Source organism: Oreochromis niloticus, linkage group LG12 (assembly GCF_001858045.2).
Source record: "Oreochromis niloticus isolate F11D_XX linkage group LG12, O_niloticus_UMD_NMBU, whole genome shotgun sequence".
Classification (NCBI taxonomy): Eukaryota; Metazoa; Chordata; class Actinopteri; order Cichliformes; family Cichlidae; genus Oreochromis; species Oreochromis niloticus.
In genome coordinates this window covers 16,943,200-16,964,474 of record NC_031977.2, presented here as the reverse complement: position 1 = coordinate 16,964,474, position 21,275 = coordinate 16,943,200, and the positions used below count along the sequence as shown (strand labels likewise).

At 39.7% G+C, this 21,275-nt stretch overlaps 1 protein-coding gene across 5 annotated transcripts; it reads right to left on the bottom strand.

Annotated features, from left to right (window-relative positions):
- Positions 1 to 342: 342 nt before the first annotated feature.
- Positions 343 to 20,668, bottom strand: cert1 (ceramide transporter 1). Of its 5 annotated transcripts, none has more exons than XM_019365878.2 (18): positions 19,984 to 20,668; positions 19,739 to 19,873; positions 17,312 to 17,428; positions 10,185 to 10,292; positions 9,899 to 10,037; positions 9,318 to 9,398; positions 9,053 to 9,210; positions 6,804 to 6,896; positions 6,552 to 6,638; positions 6,351 to 6,443; positions 5,880 to 5,957; positions 5,080 to 5,175; positions 4,785 to 4,917; positions 4,624 to 4,694; positions 4,406 to 4,534; positions 3,362 to 3,491; positions 1,718 to 1,855; positions 343 to 1,503 (listed from the first exon to the last, which is right to left on the bottom strand). In XM_019365878.2, the coding sequence occupies exons 1-17, from the start codon at positions 20,071 to 20,073 to the stop codon at positions 1,728 to 1,730; spliced, it is 1,866 nt and encodes a 621-aa protein (XP_019221423.1). In that variant the 5' UTR covers positions 20,074 to 20,668; the 3' UTR covers positions 343 to 1,503; positions 1,718 to 1,727. The 5 variants fall into 5 exon arrangements, with proteins under 5 accessions (XP_019221423.1, XP_019221422.1, XP_019221424.1 ...); XM_019365877.2 differs by having other exon boundaries at positions 9,318 to 9,401; positions 19,984 to 20,667; XM_019365879.2 differs by lacking the exon at positions 5,880 to 5,957 and having other exon boundaries at positions 9,318 to 9,401; positions 19,984 to 20,666.
- Positions 20,669 to 21,275: the final 607 nt, after the last annotated feature.

The window sequence follows — 21,275 nt, the reverse complement described above, 5'->3', positions numbered from 1 at the left end:
TACAAAGTGTGTAGATTACTGACAAAAATATCAAAATTAAAAACACTAAATGCATTCTTCAGCTGACACCGCTCATATCATTATCGGCAAAACAATTATCCAGATCTCTCCTAACCTCAAAACTCTTTTTTCAAACCATGCAGATCTACTGATTGCTAAACTCCCAACTATTGATGGCACTGAACACAGTCCAAATTGAAACCTTGAGGTAAGATGATGTGAAATGCTGACCCTACCCCTCCCAACCCCAGCCCCACTTTGATTTCAGTGTTGATAAATGCACGTCTGGTGGCTGAACAGTAGAGAAAGCCAGAACTCCTGGCATCTAAGGCATACTGGGGGTAGTTTATCAGTCAAAGTGCAGGAAACCACTGCACGGTAGTGTGGCAACTGAAATGTAAAATCAGCATGTGACTGAGAACATAGGGAACACATTATGAAAGGATTATCCTAGTTAACATTTAATAACAATCCCGCTTAAAAGCAGCAGGAGTTGTTTATAAATCCGACACTCTTGAGTGAACAGAAAGAGTTTCTTTTCCCTGCCTCACCAGGGTCTGAAAATAGAGACGAGAGAGAAAACCTAGAGGGTACAAAATGTATCCATTCAGCTCTCAAAGAAAGAGAGGAATCTTCAAACCAGACACTAGGGCCGGTCCTTTGCAAATATCTGTCAGCAACAGCATGCTGACTGACAAATACATGCAAATACCGCAACTTAGCATCTATCTAACAACGTCATCTGGATAGTTGAAAATATTGTCCAACACAAGTCAATTAGACTTAGTAAGTGCTCCTCATCACCCTTGTTGTATCTCATCTGCCCATTTCTGTCATCAAATTCAAGCATTTAAGAGTCAATTCACATTTCTCACAATTGATAATCTATTTGAAATCTTACTGTTTTATCTGTACAATACATTGTGTCCACGGTGCTCTCTGAAAGCTACTTTAGAACAATCTAGAAATGTAAAGACTTCAAAGCTTTAGGCTCTGACCCCCCATCAAACTACAAACAGTCGTCACAAGAGGGTCAGCAGAAGGCAAGAAAGAGGAAATAGTGTACCACACCTCATCTGTGCTTTCGCTTTAAGTATCTGTTCTCCTTCCTTTCATGGTAGTTACTTTAGCAGCAGCAAAAAAGTAGCTGTAATACTAGTGATTAGAGCAAAAACCCCCAAAAGTTCAAGAAATGTTTAATCATAGTAAATGTACAAAACAATTTACAAAAAACCTAACAAAAAAACAAATAAAAAACAAAAAGCAAATTATCGGTAACAATTTGAAGACTGCTTAGGAAATGTTTGAGCTTACGTACAAACGAACCCATGACCAACAGGTTACAATCTAAGATGATAACTAATGATCCATTAGGGCCAAAAGCAGTCTCATCTTCAAGCAGCACGTCCTGATGGTGTGGTGACACGTGAATGGTCATGTGATCTTCAACAGTCACTTCAACAATGCAGTCTCCCCAGCAGGTGAACTTGGCACCTCTGAAAGCTGAAATGAGCAGGATTAAAAGAATACAAAGAATAAATTGAAGTAAGTCTATAGATCGACTGGCTTTTTCATGATTCACAATAACACACGACATCAACCAGAAGATATCTCAAACAGTGTAATAAAGTCGGGATACAAAACAAAAGAATACAAATACAACTAAGTATAGAAGATCCAGCTGCTAATAACAGTATGTTTCTGTGGCAATTGTTACCCGTTTGAATTTAGAAAAGGATGGGCTTCCCAGCAGTTTTCTCCTGGACGTAGGAGGTGAAGCGTTTGAGGAACTTGGGATATTCTCTCTTGGCCACGGCTCTGAGTACTGATGCTGGAGCCCAGCCTCCGGGGTTTACTGCAGTCCCACAGGAGTGAGGAGGGGGGGGAAACAAAGACAAAGATGAAAACAAAAACCAACGTGTTCCTGCTGCCTTATGATAAAACAATTAACAATAACTCAGTGATTCAGTGCACAGAGAGCTGTAGCTGTGTAGAGGTGCCCTCTAGTGGGAGAAGGAAATTTAAGATTTATTAAAGGAACATCCTTTGAACTGCTCAGCATCCCCGACAATAAACTGACTCAAGATTCACCCTGCAGCGCTGCTTTATGTAACAACCTCTTAGAGAAGGTGCAGTCTGGACTGAAATTTCAAAGAAACCCAGACTGTGTGATCCATGTGTCACAGCAGCTCTACAAAGTTTAACAATGCTGATATCAGATTGTTTCGAATGAGGATAAAAGTGTATATTCATTTTTCACTTGTGACACAAGATGTTACCGAGCTGAAGATTGTCACATTAGATCCAGATGCACTGAAACTACTTGATACATAATTTTCCTTTTAAGGCCTTTTGTGATCTGAATATGTAAATCAACTATAATTTCTTTGTCTGAACCATTTAAACTGAATCCGAGGATCAACCCAGCTGACATATGTATATGTGCCAGTTCAAACATTCGATGTGTGATTTTCTCATTTATTGCCTAGTGTTTTTTTTCATAAAAAGTGGGGAAATAATGAACTTGAGTTTGATTACTTACAAAGAAACAAACAATTTATAACTTTTATGGTAGTTTCATTTTGATGGAGAGAGACACAATATCAAGCAAAAAAAAAAAAAAAAATCTAGAAAAACATGTTACATAAATGTTGTAGATCATTTTGCATGTCATTGACTGGCAAGTATTTGATCCTCTACAATCCACACAGATTTCTGGCTCCCACACTGATAACAATCAATCAGTCATTCATTTACAGAAAGCAGCTTGTTAGGTGTATAAAGCACACCTGACCACAAAATCAGTTTCTTCCATTCCAGCCTCTCCATTAGCACAGGTGAGACCAAAGAGCTGTCAAAGGGTATCAAGGACCAGATCTTAGACCTGCAGACAGGCTGGAATGGTCTACAAGACCATCAACAAGAAGCTCGGTGACTGATGGTTATACTTTTCTCCATTTCTGAATAATCGCACCAACAGTCATCCTCAGGCTGGAGCTCCAAGATTATGTCTCATGATGTGAAGATGACCACGAGAAAGGTGATGGATCAGCCCAAAACTAAACTGAAGGAGCTTATTAGTGATCTGAAGGCCGCTGGGACCACAGTCACAATCAGCAACACACTACACTGTAATGGACTGAAATCTCACAGCACTGGAAACCTCCCTGCTCAAGAACGCACATCTACTACTACTACTAAAATAAAATGGGAAATAATTGTTGTTGTTGTGGTAGTGGTTACAGTAGGTTGCATTATAGCAGGATTGTTGTTGCTACACAGGTTTTGTTTTGTTGGCCGTTGATATTGCCTCAGGCACATATGCTAAGATCAAAACCAGATGATCTTCAGAGGTACTTACCATTGGCAATATAGTTGATCTTACACATGATGTTGTCTCTGCTTATTTCTTTGTCACCCTCTGGTGGGCTGACCAGCGTTTGGCAGATCATGGCAACATTGATTTTGGCACGAACACACCGGTTTGTGGGCTGAAAGTTAAAATAGACAAATACAAAAATAATAATAATGAAAAACAAAATACAAACAACCCCCCGAGCTAACAGAACTCTTACTGTAGATGAACTGACAGGGTGAGTAAAGTTAGTGCTATTCTTCTGTTTCGCCCAAAAAAGCCTTGTTTAAAAAAACTACGATGTTTGTAAATGCTTTAATGAACTAAACACAGTACTTTGATGTAAACAAACACAAACATGCTCAAAACAGTCTTTGTCTGACAACAACACAGTTAATGCACTAAACCTCAAATCCAGACCTAATAACTCTCTGCCAACAATCTACTTTCTATTTACATTAGAGTGCATACTAACATAATATATGCAGAAAAGACTTACTAAGACAGATTTCATAGAGGGACACAAAGTGTTGATTTCAGAATCTAACAGTGAAAATCTATTGTCCCAATTTGCTTTCTGTTTGTAGGTACAAGTTCCTTATCATTGAAAACTAACCACAGTATATAATGCTGTAGATACTGTACTCCAGTGTTTTGCAGGCAGGCACAGACAGACAGATTAAGCATCTCAACATTTGCCAGGAAAGAGCGTGTTTATGACAGCAAATGGCTCCCGGAGTTGGAAATTTATCCTGGAAACTTACTTGTGTGTTTATAGCAGCAGAATCGAGGCAGTAACTGTGAGACTGTCTCACAAAGTCCTCACTTCTCTTGGCACTGCTAACTTAGTGTTATATTTGGACTGTTTCACCATTCAGAAACATACCAAGATTTCAATGCGCCTGATATGTAATCACTCACTGTGTCAGAGTGTAGGCACAACAACATTTTTAACAACACTCAATCACTGAATGGTATCAGAGAGCTGGGCGGTTATACGAACACATGATGGAAAACAAGATAATGTAAGCCTCAGAATGTTAATCTTACAGGGGCGTCATCGTGGTCCACGGAGAAGTTGCAGACCAGCCATGTGTCGGGTTCGTTTTCATTTCTTGGTGGAATCATCCTGATGGCTGACAGATAGAGTACATCTCTCTGGGAGGCAGGCCACACTCTCTAAAACATGAAAGACAAAATTCAGGCAAATCGATCAAAAACAGGTCGTTTAATGCTACTGATGAAAAGGCACCATGCACTCAGTATACCTTGTGCGTCTGGTACACAATGATGGCATTATCAGAGAGCTTTTCCACAACGTGGAAATTTTCAATGGTGGCTGTGGGAGGGAGAGTTCACATCAGGTCATGGCAACAACACAAGGAAAGTCAAATAGTAATAATATGTTGTACTAAAACACAGATCTTACTCTCCCAGTCCAATCGGACTGCAGTGTCCCAGAAGTAGTGGCAGACCTCATGTCCAGTTACCCCCTTCACAGCATGTGTCGCTTTGAGGGGATCCAGGACGATGCCGTTCTCCTCCACTTCCCTCCTGTATACCTGTTACACAGCACCACAGACAGAATATTATAAACACAACTTCACCCGTTACTAAAAACTAAGATGATTTTTTCAGGCTTTTAAAAGTTTTAAATCACCGTAGTACCTTTTAAAAAAAAAAATCAATGAGATTTAAATATTCACAGCATTCTCTCTCCTCACCTTCATCTCTCCTTCTTCCACAACCAGTTGCCAGTTGGCATCACCCCCCACCTCCTGGATGGAGTAAGCCATGTGATTCTGCACAGTTTCCTCCACCTAAGAGTCAGATATTAATTTAATGATATGTTAGACAGTATTCTCCTGTTTTTACCGACAAGGCACAGTTAGAGAGGAACTGAGTTTACTGCGTTTAGGGTTCCTATGCTCAGGTGTAATGATTTACAGCCCTGACCAATCAACACACCTTCCACCTGTGCTGCTACTGTTTAACAACATAGGAGGCATAAGGAAAACTACTGGTGTGTCAGAATCACAGGAATGTCTTAAGCAAATACATTATCCACAAAGCAGTAGCCAAATAAATATTAGGCACTTGATACTGCTTGGGGTGTTATTCAACATCTCAACAATGAGTTAAAAATATAGTGCAAAGCTAGCCTGGATTCATGCCTGTTCATGCTGTGGAAGGAGAAGTGTGCAGTGAAGAAAGGAGGAGGTGGAAATGAACCAAATTCCTAACATGCACAGAAGACCTACTTTGTGTTAAGGACAACTCAACCTGCTCTCTCGGGAAATTTCAACTCTGACTGGGTAGGTTTTTTTTCCCCCCCTCATGGGTCAATGTAGAGCAATGTATAAACACTAGTATACTATAATCCTCAAAAAACAAAAAAACAAAAAAACAAAACAGGAACATTAGTGAAAACCTGGAGTGAGTGGTTAGTAGACATGCCGTTTGCTCATGCTCTCTGATTGTCATGGAAAGCAGCAGGCTGCTCTTAGCTGACCAAGCACAGTACCTGGGGGCTGAATCTGTGAATGTCATCTGAAGCACTGATTAGCTCGATCGAGGACAAGGAAGAAGAGTGGCTATAGGGCTGTATAGCAGAGAGAGGGTTGAAAAGAATGGAATAAACAACAAAAACTGAAAAAGACACCACAGCAGCAGAGCAGAGGAGAACAACCACAACCTGCTAAAGTAGGATTTCATATGAAGCCATCACGTTAGCCCTTGAAAAACACTGCAGTGAGCACAAAATGATTGCCAAACAATTAAGATGATAAACAGTTAAGATGACGCATGGCCACATCATGAGTAATTTTTCAGGAGTCAGCACCAAGTAGGCAGTTCACACCGGCTGTAAGCTGACTTTGATTTTTACAGGAATGATCAGGCAAAGAAAAGAGCAGCAACTTGTAGCCTTAAATTACAACACAGTGGGATAGGAATAGGGTGAAAGGTATAGTGAAAATAAAAATATGCTGCGCACCTTGTTTGCAAATCTGTGTGTACCGATGGTGGAGTAGGCATCACTAGGAGAAGCCAGAGTTAGTCGAGGTTTCCTGACCTTCTCTGACTGGCACTGAGGGAAACAGTAAACAGACACTTGTTTATAGATTAATTTATTAAAGATTCATGTTTTAAAAAACATGTCCTGACTTTGCGAGGCACATTTAGGTCTTCATCACACCTGCTCCTCTATCTTGTCTTGTCTGTCCAGTGCAGCTTCCACGGCATCAAAGAACTCCTCTTCATTGATCAGACTGTTGGGCCCCTCCTGTGAACAAACAATAACAAGCACACAATGTCAGAATTCGTGATTCCTGTGAGAAAAGCCTCACCCAAGATTAAAAACAACAGGGATGTGCAACATCAGGAAATCTTCTTACTGCCGTCATCTAGATTTTATCTAATCCGTTTAGCTTATCTGATTTCATTGTACCTCGTAGTCTGGGCCTCCATAGTGTGACTTTTTCTTCAGTTCATCCACAGCAGACTTGTAGGCATCTTCCACTTTCCTCCTCTTTTCCAGCTCCTGCATAAACACATACACACACAGGATGCTGTTATGATTAGTTCAGCTGTATTGAAACTTTAAATAAAAACTTAGAGCGTGTAAACACAGACACCCATTGAACCGGCACTGTAGCCCTAAACTTTTCTTGACGTCATCCGGCAGAAGGGCATCTAACAACACAACCGTCCACTGCAGTCCGATTCTACTTTAAACAGTTTTTAACCTGCTAGAAAAAAAATGTGTGATTTCCAGCCAAGCACATGAGTTGCCTGTTTAATTCACAGCAAGAGAGAGGTCTCCTGTGTCCTTTTTATACAAGCCAACTTCCTCCCCAAAACCAAACAGAGTTTTTCCAATAGTGTGGGGACAGAAATACACTGTTTCCTGTTGTGTGTTATGTCTTACTTCAGACAATGTCCCAGCCTCATTCTCATAACATTGTCAGGAGTGTGTGTGGAAACATTTCCTGTCACACCAAACACTATGTTTAAATTTAAAACACGACAGGTGATTTAAAAAAAAAAAAAAAAAAAAAAAAAATCATAAAAGTGAAGTAAACTACCCCATTATTCAGCCATGTGTTAAACAAGTATTAAATATGTTACCTGTGTGTCTATAATGTTATTTGCCAGGCCCAAAAACTGTCATTTCACACAAATAATCTAAATGACTGCTTGTATATAATTGAGAACTAAAGAAGTTGGACTATATTCCAGTGTCACTGTTATAATAAAAATCGATCACTTAAAATAACAGGAATACAATAAATCACCTGTCTGCGAAAGAAAATGAATAAAAATACAGTCTAACAATTTTAGCTGCAGCAAAAAAGATCATTAAGACACAGTTTTGATATACAGCAATTACAAAAAAAAAAAAGCAATCTGAATCAATCAGGCTGATCTATAATACAAAACAATTAAGCTCTAAAGAGATACTATTAAATGCAGAAAAATAAGACACAAAGTCAAAGAAACTGAAAAAAGTGCAAAGAGACGTAGATATATTCCAGAAAACACAAAATAACCAGAATGTGATACTGGAGTAAGTTGTGTACAACCAGGACCCTGACATACAGAGACCTACTGTAAAGAAATGGCCGTGGGTCTGCAGAGGTATCCATTTTTGTGTCTGGTGTTTGAGCAGCTCTGTCGTCCTCCTTTGTAGCGTTCGCTTTGGCAAACTTTGCTTTGAAGTCCGAATACTCATCTTCAAATGTAAACTTCAAGCATGAGGTGAGGTGTGTCCTGAGTGTTTGCTAATATACATCACCAAACACTGATAACTTTGAGGTAGTTTCACTCAGGTATTCTAACTGTAAAAGGCTTCCCAGCTTTGAGGGCTGGGCAGGAGCACACCTGCCTTACACAGGGGAGGGAAAAAAAACTGGTTTGACAAGGTCGGGTTATATGATGAGCTCTGAAGAGCATTCCTTTAAAGACACAGGCTACTAACTGAATATAAATGAATATGAGTGTTTTATGGGAACTCTGACTTATTCATACATTTACTGACCCATATTTGCCAATGATGCTTGGTAGCAGGTTTACATTAAACCTTTCCAGTGGATAGCTGGATTATAAGGACAGCTGAAATGATTGTTCTTGCTGCCTGAGCATAGTCTCCAGTCTCCTTTCGGACAGAATGACAATTGCCTTGCATTTACAGCAGGTGCTTGGAGGAAAAAAAAAAAAAAAAAAAAAAAAAAAAAATCTTCCAAGCAATTTATTCCATTAAGAGACCTTAATATTTCCCATAGAATATAAAGTGCAAGAGCAGAATCCCAGAATAATGAACCATTTAATAGAAGACAAACAGACTGAAGGAAAAAAAAAGGACTAAAAGAAATAAGAAAAGCACATCAAAACTAATAACTCCAAAAGAATCAAGTCTGCACTATTTAGTCAAAGCTATGTATTGAATACACAATCACCCTGTAACCTTTCCAAAACAACCACTGCACCTTTTTAATTATAAATGTGGCAATGCTGTAACTATCAAGTCTAGACAACCGAGTGTTGCATCACAACCTTAGAGACAGAGCCCAAAAGATAACATCGAGCTCTTTAAGGGAAATTGAAGCAACACTCAGCTCCTCAGTCAGCAGCAGTACCCACAGCAGTGGCTGCAGACACGCCCATTGAGGAAACTTTACTCTTAGTCCAAAGTCATACCTTGTCCAGTCTTTTCTGCCAGCTGTCTTCTCGTTTCACCATCAGCTCGATGCAGTGGGACAAAGTGGAGAGGATGCCTGCTGTGGTGGCTTTGAAAGTGATGGCTTCACCCTTAAAGTCTATCCCATTAATACCTTTAGGACTGGCAGGAGAAAACACTGGCACAGAGAGGAAGAGAGAAAGCAAGAACAAAAATAAACAATTGTGTTATAATCAAGCCAAGTAATGCAATGGAGAGTCACAGAGTATATACAGATAGACTCACATTTCTCTTTGCTGCCATTATTGTTGTGATTATATTCGCCGTCGGGTCTCGCAGAAGTGGGAAAGTCGTCGTCATCGTCCTCTACTAGTTAGAAAACAACACGCAGTCATAGCTTCATCTCCCTGCCCTGCATAGTTATTAGTGTATAACTTAATATTTTAAAACCTATTCCATGCCCCTGAATCATCAATACACGTCCACATAATTGTAGGTAACACATCAAATATCAAATAAAACAATTAGGATTGTGTCTGCATTGTAATATAAATTCAATAAACATAGTATAAATAAAAAAAACTGACAGCAAATTTAAACCCACACAATGTCTTGTTAAGTTATTGATTTCTGCATCCTTTCTCAATAAGCAGTACCTACTCTGATACTGCTGAAACAGATTAAAAAAAAAAAAAAAAAAAAAAGATCTCTGTAAATGTTCTGCTTTGCTTTGCCAGTAAACAACAAAGCCAACTCCCCCACACTGCTCCAGAGATCACTGTTTTACAAACAGAGGCAACTCAAAACAAATGTAAATCTATTTTTGAAGTAAATCTGATGCTATGCAAGCTCAATAACCGGTGTACCTCTGTCCCTCTGAAATTCATCTTTGGAAACGGCATCGGCACAGGAATCAAAGTACTTCTGCAGGGTGTCCACTTGTCTGCACAGGATGTCTCGGAAAGTTTCCATTTCTGCAAGTTTCTCACGCAACCTGTGCCCCTTCTGAGCAGGGGGAGAAGAAGACGAAGATATGCAAACAGAAAAAAAAAATAATATAAAAGACTGGAAAAAAAACAAAAAAAACAAAAAAGAAAAAGATGTCTCGCTTAACCAGATCCTTCAACTCAGTCACTGATGACTATGATTTACCTTGAAGGAGGATGTGGATGTGGAAGACAAGGCACTAGCTGCTGAGGTGAGAGACAACATGGAACCATGACGCCTCAGACTCGTTTCTGAACCGTAACCGGACTCAGCCTGCAGGTGCGTGGGAATGTGGGAGGACAGCAAGAGAGACACAAAACAAAAAGGTGAAGAGACAAGGAGGAAGGAACAAAAGATCAGTAAAAAGGCACATAAAACATTAAACAAACTGCAATATAATAAGAAAACCTGGTGATCATCAAAGCTAGACATAGGGAGCTCAGTTCCTGACTAATGCTGAGCTGGACCCGAGCAGGACCCACACCTACACAGAAACACTCCCTCACAGTCTGCAGAGACTGGCCGAGGCTGACAAAGAGACATACAGAAACCCAGCCTTTAGGCCCAATACCTTGTGGCTGAGTAACCGTGGAAATAACTTTCAAGCTACTTTAGTAACTTCACAAGGATTTGTTGTGACTATTGTGGTGTGTAAGAACATGCAGTGTATCGTTTCACTTTAAATGACAAAACTGATTTATGACCAGGATTTAGGGAGTGGCAGTGACGACTCTGATCCTGGGACTACTGAGTCAGCAAAGTAAAAAGAGATTTATATAAATATGTAATATATACATTTTAGTTTTATATAAGTGTTCATACAAAGCCAAAAATCTCCAAAGCTACACACGGTTGTCAAAGTATCCATAGAGACAGCAAATTCATAACCCATATTATTAAAGCCTCATTTAAATGCGCACCTTTCCTTACGCAGCATAAACAGTGCTGAAACATTATTTTGCCATGGTGATAATATGTTTTAAGACTCTCAGGTGATTTCCTAAGGTTTAGTCATGGCTTTGTGTCCAAGTTTCCACTTGATTTCAAAATTAAGACGTGGTTGCAAGCTATTTCCGCTGGCTAATTGGCATGCAGAAAAATTTCCAAACGACAGTGAGCAAACTGAAGAGGGATCAGGTGACAATCTTGAGAGAGCGCCCACATGAATTCCTCTGCTGTAATATCCCACAGTGAGAGACCGAGAAAACCGACACTAAACAGTGGCAACCAGGTAACGATCTAAGTGTTTAAAACCATAGCAACAGAAAACTCAATCACTCAATAAAGAGATTGCTGTGATATTAACATTATGGTTATTGCTTCACAGTTGCATGCCTTCTGGAAGCAGTCAAGCTGCAGTTTACATCTGTATCTGTCTGCACATGACCTTTTAGTTAGGAAATGTCAATACTTCATGAATTTATTGCAGATATTTGTCTGAATTTTAGTCAAGAACCTTTCCAGCAGCCATTCGAACACAAAATAGGAGGTGAATAATAACATCACAGAAGGTTTGTACTGTTTAGGTGCAACACTTTAATTTATGTGAGTAGTATAACCGGTGTTTATAATTTCATATTAAAATGGCTGCTGTAAAAACATGCTGTTCACTTATGAATTCTTGAATTATTTCCAAAAGCACACTTTGTAAGGTTGTGGTGAATTGTGACCTCGAATTCTAATCAGTCATACTTGAGTCCAGGCGAATATTTGTGTCAGATTTGAGAAAATTCCCTCAAGGTGTTTCCGAGATATAACATTAGTGAGAACGAGCTGGACAGGCAATCTCAAAACACGATAAAACTGACATATTAAAGCATGTATTTGGTACAAAGCAGTATATAACTTCTCCGTTTCAAAAGCTACACAAAGATAAGATTTAAGTAACTAACAGAAAATGAGAAAATTTACTCCTCCCCTCTACCACATAGTGTTTGACATGTAATTAACTTTTTACAACATTTGCATTTTTCATACAAGACACACATTATCACCACACAAAAAACACCACAGAACGAATTTAAATTTAAAACACCGACAATAAAGCACCTTTACGTAACTAACCACAGAAACATTCATTGAACTGCACACTGTAATGACACAGACTGCACATACAAATGCACTGAGTCCAAAGTCAAAGCAACTGTTTGTTTTAAAACAGTCTTCTGCTCTTGGGCCAAATGTCACTGGATAGTCAGCAAAATGTAAACATAACAATGAAAAAAAAAAAAAAAAAAGGAAGAAGAAGATTTTCTAAATTTCTACCCACCGACAGCAAAGCTTCAGCGTGTAAATGCCGAGCCACAAATATCAACATTCAGATAACTGCCATAGCAACTGTACTTGCTGATGGATTTCTTAGAGCGATAATGATTTTAACTAAACATGAAAATGTATTACTTCTTATTAAGAAAGCCAGTCACTACACTTAAGCGCTACATGGGTTAATAAAGGCTTGGCAAAAAGTGTTATAGATACCTTACAACAAATAAAAAACAAATACACAAATGCAAAAATAATTAAATACTGTAAAAGTTGATTTAATATGTTAATATAATAATATCCCAACTAAAACTCCAGTTTTAAGTGAAATGCGACATCCTCATTTACGCCACCTGAAGGAAACAGACCGCTTGTTGAAGGCTTTCTAAACATTAGAGCCTTCAATATAAAAATATATTTATTCTTTTCTGCATTTGTTGCTAATGCAGATTATTACATTTGATTGACAATATATAATTACTATTTTGTGTGGATGACAGATGTTATTTTTACAGTGTTGCTAATTTGGTACAAACAGGGAAAGCAGTAAAGTGCAATGAAGCAATGATGAGACCAACTTGTTACCAGAGACTGGCATTTACCTGACCAGCTGCATGACAACCATGCAAACTTAACTCCCACTCATTCTCAACGACTGAAATGGCGTCCTGATCTGAAGGCTTTATAATGTTGATGCTGATGAAATGAGAGTAAATGTGATGACTGTAAACTCCTCAGAGACTGTTGATGCATCTGAGGTTATTGCTTCTTTGGAAAAATAAATGTCAGCACTCAGCTATGCAGTTTAGGTCTAATTTCCTACTAATAGTGACAAAGGCTGGCATGCAGTGAAGTTCAGTGAAGAGCCTAGTTCTTCTTATATCTCAATTTAAAACACTACATGCAAGCACAATAAAATTTATGCAGTGAAGATGACGGAAAACATGGATCACATCATTTTTTTGCCATAAAATTGGCATCATAATTAAAGATTTTAGTGATGGGTGACAGGGAGCAAGCAGCATGCCAAAGTGCTAAAAGCCCACCATCCGGCCATTCCAACAGCCAAAGCAGAGCAGGACACTGCGGCAGTCCCGGCGGTTTGCTGGCCTCAACATGGCCAGCCGCTTCCCCCAACACTCCCAATGTTGTGACAGTTCAGAAGCTTTAATCCGGTATTCCCGTTTCCCCGGACACACCTCACTATTAAACAAAAGGGAATAGGAGGAGGAGAAGAGAAGCCATACAGGCTTTAGCTTAGCTCATCATGTAAAAGAACAGAGCTACAAGAGAAGCAAAGGAAGAACAGAGAAAAGCAGTCATTTCCTCCGTAACGAACAGTGGCGAGGCAGACACTAGCTGCACCGTCTCAGTCAAAGGAAGGAGTCTTCTAAATTCCTTGGTAGAGCGAAACGGAGTCCCCTGTCAGTCAGTCCTTTACAGTCACACACAAGGGCTCAAAGACACAAACACAAATATGCCCTCCACTCTCGCTGCACACATGCATCAACAGACCACACACCCTGATATGTGAAACCTTTTCCTCTTGTCCGTCTTTATGTCCGGCATCCATCACTGAGCAAGCAACCGTGACTGTGTGTGTTTGCATGGAAGAGTAAGAGCGAGAGAAGGGTAAAAATGAAGGGCGCATGCATGTATGCATTAGAGCGAAACGCAGGCTGTCTGGGGCTGTTTGTGTAATAAACCAATAAAGTATGGGTGGGCGAGTGAAGAAGCATACTGTATATTATGACAGAGAGAGAGAGAGAGAGCAGCAGGCAGGGGATAATACTTGTCTGGAGCTTTACTTCTATCTACTTCTTTCCCTTTATCTTTCCTTTACAAAGAGATGTGAAGGGACCAGTGAAGTTCAGACAGTCCTCAAAACCATCCCAAAGAAGTGGCAGCAAACCCACAAATAAAACAGTAAGTATTCCCCACACCCTCTTATATCACCCCTTTGAATGCTCCTAAATGGATCAGCCTTCTCTGTGCAAAGGAGAGTTTTATGTGTCCCTCTTGATTTTTGTTGCTGTGAGAACGGGCGATTAAACAAATGTATTATTCATCGAGAGCTGCACTTAACGTCCCCACATTTAGCACGACTTTTCCCACCACCAACACAAACACACCCACACATAAAAACACAAATGGATTTGCACAAAAACTGTTTTACCTCTGACGAGGTTAATTTTGCAACGGTGATATGCATATAATAGCCATTTACTTTTGGGGTCTTTAAAAGTTGGAATCATTAGTCACCCCACGTTAAAGCAAATTAAGAGTTATTAAATACTGATTATTAACTTGCCCTGTGTGAATTTATAAAAGTGACACAAAAAAAGGAACGCCACAAAGTAAGAAAAGGGTGACCTTCAAGGATTTCAGTTGAGATGCACTGCTATCACACTGATGCTGGAAAGATGCTGTTAAGTGTGTGCTCTATTGTTGTGAAGAAATGTTGAGTACTGGAACAGAAAAAGAACCTACAAATGAAATATTTATATTTATAGCACATGTTTTAGACTTTCAGCAGAAAAGTTAGTGTATGCTAGTTAGCCTGGAAACACAGACAACAATATTACACATAGTGTACACTGCATGATGCAAGTCCTTCTTTCTCCAATTGGGAGCAGTCCAAACACTACAGTAATGCTGAGGTGGTGCTGCATTAAGCTCACTGAGGTTACTGCGGGTTACAGTTCAGACATAACTTCGAAATACTCTCACACTGTTGTTAATGGACTGCTGACCTCAGGTCACTCACACCCACACTAAAATACGCCCAGCAGGACTCACAAAGTGAACCGACAGCACTCTTCAGTGGAGAAGCAAGGCTTATGAGTATTCATGAAAAAGTGAATGTTTTTTGAATGGCGCGTGTTCACTGGGCTACAATAAGAACCGCTATAAAAACAAGTCTCTTAAATTATACATCATTTTGGCAAGGACCATGAAATTAATGACCCACCGATGTAATGTTTTCCCACAAACCACTTTAAAGAAAGACAGTATTCAGTTAACAACTAAACTACATTCAACTTCAGCAATATCACTCTGTCCAGTTAGGAAGCATAATGCTGTTGAAGTGAAAGTAACAACAGGTGCACCGGAGAGGCAACAAAACCCCCCCAAAAAGAATGGATTTGCAGCTGGTGGTCTTTTTCCTTGTCTAGTGTCCTTGTCACTACTGTTAGTATGAAATGGCACCTGAAGCCTATTTAGGATACACAGGTAGTTCAGCTACTTAAGGAAGTGACAGTCACACATACTACCGCCCCCAGAAGGTACTATGTGTCTGAAGACTGTAGAGGAGACAAGATGGTACAACAAGAGATCTAGACAGGGCTGTAGAAGGTCATCAACTCCACAGCATGATAAGCATCTGCTCCTTTATGCAACAACAAACAGCCCTCAACATGACCTCTAGAAGATTTCTTGCGTACATATTTCTAACCAAAGTGTCAGAAACGGACTCTATGAGGGTGGTATGAGGGTCCAGTGCCCTTTAGTGGGACCTGTGCACCATGCAGCTCGGCTCACCCCGTTCTCTTTACAGATAATATTGCAGGCATGTGCCTAACAACTACTATCACGCCACATGGTGTGGTGCCATTACAGTGGTTATCGTCATACACAGACAACACAGTTTTTGGGGACGAAGCTGTGAACGCGTTTACATAAAAAAGACAGTTCTGTCTCCAGATGACCATTGAGGAATAGGTTTAGAAAGAAATATATTGAAATTAAAATTTATAACCTGCCCTTACTCTTAAACTTTACTGGAATTAAGTAAAGGACAAGTATAAAACCACACTAACTTAAATTACTTACTTGAAAATCTTTTAAGGTCAACAAGTGTTTTAATCAGCTGAGACACTGAGTGAGACACACACGATCAGCTGAGCGGAGCTGCTACCTCCTCTAAGAACAGATAACACTCAAATTTTATAGATGCTTCTTCAAACTAGAAACCCTCTCTTAACCTGCCCACTGAGATCCACAAGATCTTGGAGAAATGTAAATCAATATTAAGGAGAATTCATCAGTCAGTAGGTGGTGTTTTATGCAAATTTAAAAGAGGTTATAATTAAAAACAAGTTACAATGAATAAGGTTCAGCGTGTAGTGTATTTGTAACCTTTGCCCCAAAACTCAGAGTTAAACCTAAAGTCCCTGACTAACCCCACAATCCACTTCCAAGTAGAGGCCTTGGGGCATCTGTGTATCAACAGTCTGAAGTCATGTGATCCGAGGTTACACACAGTTCCAGGCTACTGAAGGTCCAAAATACCAACACACACACACGCACGCACACGCGCACACACACACACACACACACACACCCTAAATACAACCTTTCAGACACTACCTGAAACATATCCAATTTGCTTTACACACTTTATGTCATATACCATTAACCAGATGTCCTTACAGAGTAAACAGTGGCCTACTATGTAACAACATCCTCACGTCAACCCGTCACTCTTCAGATTCCTCACATTCCCAGGGTAAAGAGCTCTCAGTATGTGTGTATGGGTCTGATTCTTGCCCTGCCACACCCTGTTCACTAAGAAAGGAAATAGATAAAACTCTGTTCTTCAAAAAAAAAGGAAAAAAAGAGAAAGAAACAAGCCTTGGCCCCAAATTCAACTCCAATGCTGAAAAAACAAAAACAAAAAAAAACAACAACATGGACAGCAAAACTATTTTTAAGTGATTACGTAAAAAAAAAAAAAAAAAGGACCAAACATTTATTGTGAACCAAGAAGCTAACACAATATTGCTTAAGAACCACTTTTCTGATTCTCAACAAGCACCGAGCAAAATAACACATTTCTGATGACAGCAGGAACTGAAATCATGCTTCCTAAAAGCATCATCAATTAATCTGTCATGGTAATGCAGCTGCATGCAAAAATAATATAATCCCAAGAAAGTCTGTATAACAGGCAAACAAAGATGTCAAAAGAAGCTAAGAAGATTTGTTTTTAAATATCCCAAAGAAAGAAAAATCACCAAACTGCTTACCTTATGTAGTTCTATCGACTCAATCCACTGGAGTCTGTGCTCGGGATCTTCGGCTCTGAGGTACCAAACGCTGTCGTTCACGCTGACATCAAAACGACACTCGTCAAACTCATGAGGCTGTGCAGAGAGAAGGCAGAGCGCATGGGAAGTTATTTGAGTGCATGAGTCAGAAAATAATGTAAGCAGAAATTTGAATATCAAAATACAAATTTCAATAACATTTTCCCTGAATGAATAACATTTCTAAGGAATGAGAGCAAATGAGAACAAAATCCCGCTTTAGCACCTCTCTGTCTGTGGCAAAGGATTACTAACAATGACACATTCTGGACACACATGGACTTAATCAGCCACAGAAATGCATATGCCAAGGAATAAAGAGGAATTTTAATTAGAAGCTGATGTATTGAGCCTGCTGTCGTAGCCCTTAACAACCGTAGTGGAGCAGCACTACAGAAAACAGATTATTCCAGCACACTGTCGCCTGACCCCTGGTCATCATAAGATTTTCGTCGATTTCTCAGCCAAATCTTTCAACTATTGCACTTCCACATTCTACAATGCGCCCCACCCAGCTCCAGCCACTGACTGCCTCAGGCACTCAAACCTGTGCAACAAAGAATCCCCTCCTTTCGTCTGAAACTGGAATTTGCTTACAGCTGAGAAGAGATCTGCAACAAGAAGTAAGACACAGTGGGGTTGAATCTCTCTCAGTCCCCACCCCCATTTTTCCTATTCAGCAGTGTTCAGAATACAGCTGCTCTGTCAGCTGACAAAATCGTATGCTGCCAAAGTTTAATTAGATTTGCTGAATGTTGCTCATGTGCTGGCTTATTTGCAGCCACTGACAACAGCAACACACAACTCTGGACACCTAGTGTGAGCCTGAAAAACTTTATGCAACATTGTAGTAATGCTTTAACGCTGGTATTGCATTTCACAACTTGTATATTTAGAATGGGCACAAGCATGGGGTGGATTTTTATGACCCTTAAATGCTTTTTACTGATGTTCCTAACAAAATCAGCACTACCGTATTCCCTTACCAGAAACAGTCGGATATGAAAAAAGTGCTCCGGTTTTAAATTTTCACTATAAAGGTGTGTGCAGCTTTGTGCCCATCCAGCCGTGATTATAGCTTTGACAAATCCACTTTATCTTGCACTGCTGCATCAGGCAGACCATAAACCTTCCCTTTACAATGAAGTTTATAACAGTTTCCCTATGACTGGAACGTTCTCTTCCCCTTTGCGTAAGCACAGCTGTATCTACACAGCATCAGCTTTTTTTTCAAATGTGTAAATTTCTTCACTATTAGTAAAAAGTCTCATCAGTCCACTGATAGGATCTAACAATGACTAAGACTTAACTTTTCCTTCTTTTGACATTTTACAACGCATCTGTGTGCATCAGATTAATTTAATAATATTTAATACAAGATATACTAGATTAACTTTTAAAACTGATAAATGGTGGGAGAATGCAATGGCATGTATAATCAATGGGAGCTTCTGATTGTTGCCTCCAGTGAGAGTATTTAGACTGTAACGTTTCTTGCACATTATACCACTGCGTGAGGACAGTCTCGTGTTGGTCTTTATTTAGAAGTTGTGTATCAGTGTGTAGCTGTTACAGGGGAGCTAAGAAGCAAAGATTTGTTTGTGCATTCCTGAGTCCTTAGACCCCGCTTCAGGGAAAAAAAAAATATAGAGGCAGGGAATAGTTTGGGTCATGTTGCTCTAATTACTTGTGAGTATGTGTAATAAAACTGTGTACATTCTTGGTTTGGCTACTATAGCGCAATTAAAAAAACAATCGTGCTCCATTCAGGTCTGCACAAGCATAGGAACTGATTATGTTCACACCAACAAGCAGCAGGACCTCACTGTGACCTTTTCAAGTTCTACTTTTAAAAATCATGTAATCCTATTGAACACAGCTGTGCAAATTACAGTAAAACCAATTGTTTGGCTTCTGTACTTGGTATGATCAGAGAGAGAGCGAGATCAGTGAATATTTAACCAGGGTGGTAGGTTTTAGTTTACCTGACTAACAAGAGGCCGGAATAGGAAGAATGTAGGTCCAACTTCTACAGTGTGTGGTCAAAGCTTACATCTGAAACCCTGGGCAAACACTAATTTATAGTAGATAACAAGGGCCACGAACACTTGATAGCGCTATGATCACTGAAGTAATAGTCCCTTGGTATGCTCAAGTATCGATCTGTAATCTTAACACAGCCTCAATATAAGTTAATGTTCACCTTCTATCTTAGAGGAAAATGGAGAGCATGTGCATGAATAAGAAAAGATGGGATCAAAACAGGGAGACATACTAGAGAAACAACTATCCTCTTATGAGTCCTCACTTACTGAAATGCTGAACAGGTGCTATGTTCCCTGTGATGTGGCCAGTTTAAATACTTACTGTGATGACTGCCTTACTGAGGCACAAAGAGCCCCTGCAGCCGTACTCCCGTTCATCCTCCGACTTGTAGTAACTCAAAGTATTGTTTTTCAACACAACCCATCGGTCCTGCCACCCGTGTATGTAATTTGTCCACTGTAAACACACAAGACGTGAAGTACACAGTTACAAAGCTGCAACACGCGCTCAGCAGGTGATCTAGTGCAGCAACACTTTAAAGTGCACACCGTTTGACTTAAAGTTACCTTGCTTAGGACGCCTCCAAGCTCCAGGGGCTGACCGGATTCCGGGTCCACATCCTCATCCGAACTGGACGATGAACTCTTCTCGGACATTTAACTCCAAGTTTAGAAGAAAAGTTGAATCTGATCGTATCAGTGCAACCACGTAGCTCGACGCTAGTTGCTGGATTAGTTGAGTTAAAACGCGGTTGCAGAAACGTTCTTCAACTTAAGGTCTGCAAAATAACGTTAATTGGCCATTAACGGAGAGTACAAAACAGCGTCTAGGTGGCGTAATATATCTTAGGTCACTGACAGACTTCAACCGAGTTAGCTTGTCTGGCCACCACCTATTCTGGAGGTGACAGCTGGATCTGATTTTCTCCGTTTTGCCTGCTTTGTTTTGAAACTGACGTCGAATACCACTGAGACTAGCTAACTAAGTTAGCGGTGGCTATCAAATGACGCAACTAGCTAGTATTAAATAAACTAATAACTTGTGGTTGCGCTCGTTAGCTATCTTAGCTGCAGTCCATAAGCTCCTGCTCGACATGGAGGCCTTCGGGGAAACCACTACACATCAACTTCCATCTGAAAATCGACGAGCAGCGGACTGACTCTCTGCTGTGGTTCCGCAGTTCAGTTAGCAGCAGCGGAGGACTCTTCTTTAGGGTCGAGGGGGGAGGAGCCGCAGCCACGCTTTACTGTGTACGACCGCCGGTCACCCCCAGACCGGAAGTTATACGTGTTTGAATAAAATTAAAAGCTGGATATTTTTTTAATCAAAAGTTTGCATAGTCAAAGATTGTATCACAAATCAAATAAACTGCCAAACCCATTTTTTGCAGTATACTTATTTAAACGTGTCACACATACAGTGAAGGATGTAGGTCAGAGTTATACATTTGTATTTATATTAGTTTTGACTGATTTTTAAATATTTATTTCCATTTCAGTTCGCATTGATTTAGTTTCTAAAGTTTTTGTGCTCGCTTTGAAAATGTTTAGTTTCCTTTTTATTGGTATTATAAGTATTACAACCGGGTTTATAAGATTTACTGTTAACGGCGTGCTTGTTTCAGGTTATCTCACTAACAGAGAACTTGTTAGTGATATAATTAGTATATAATCTAAGACAATATATTAGAATAAATAAGAAGAACTATTAATAAAGTTGCCAAAATGGGAAATGATAGTTCTGTAGTTAAAAGTAGTTACGTGTAAAGCATTTTTAACACCAAAATCAATCAGTTGATCCAGGCTTTAATATACTGCCCAATAGGATAATCTGTAGTGGTGCGATAGATCAGATCAAA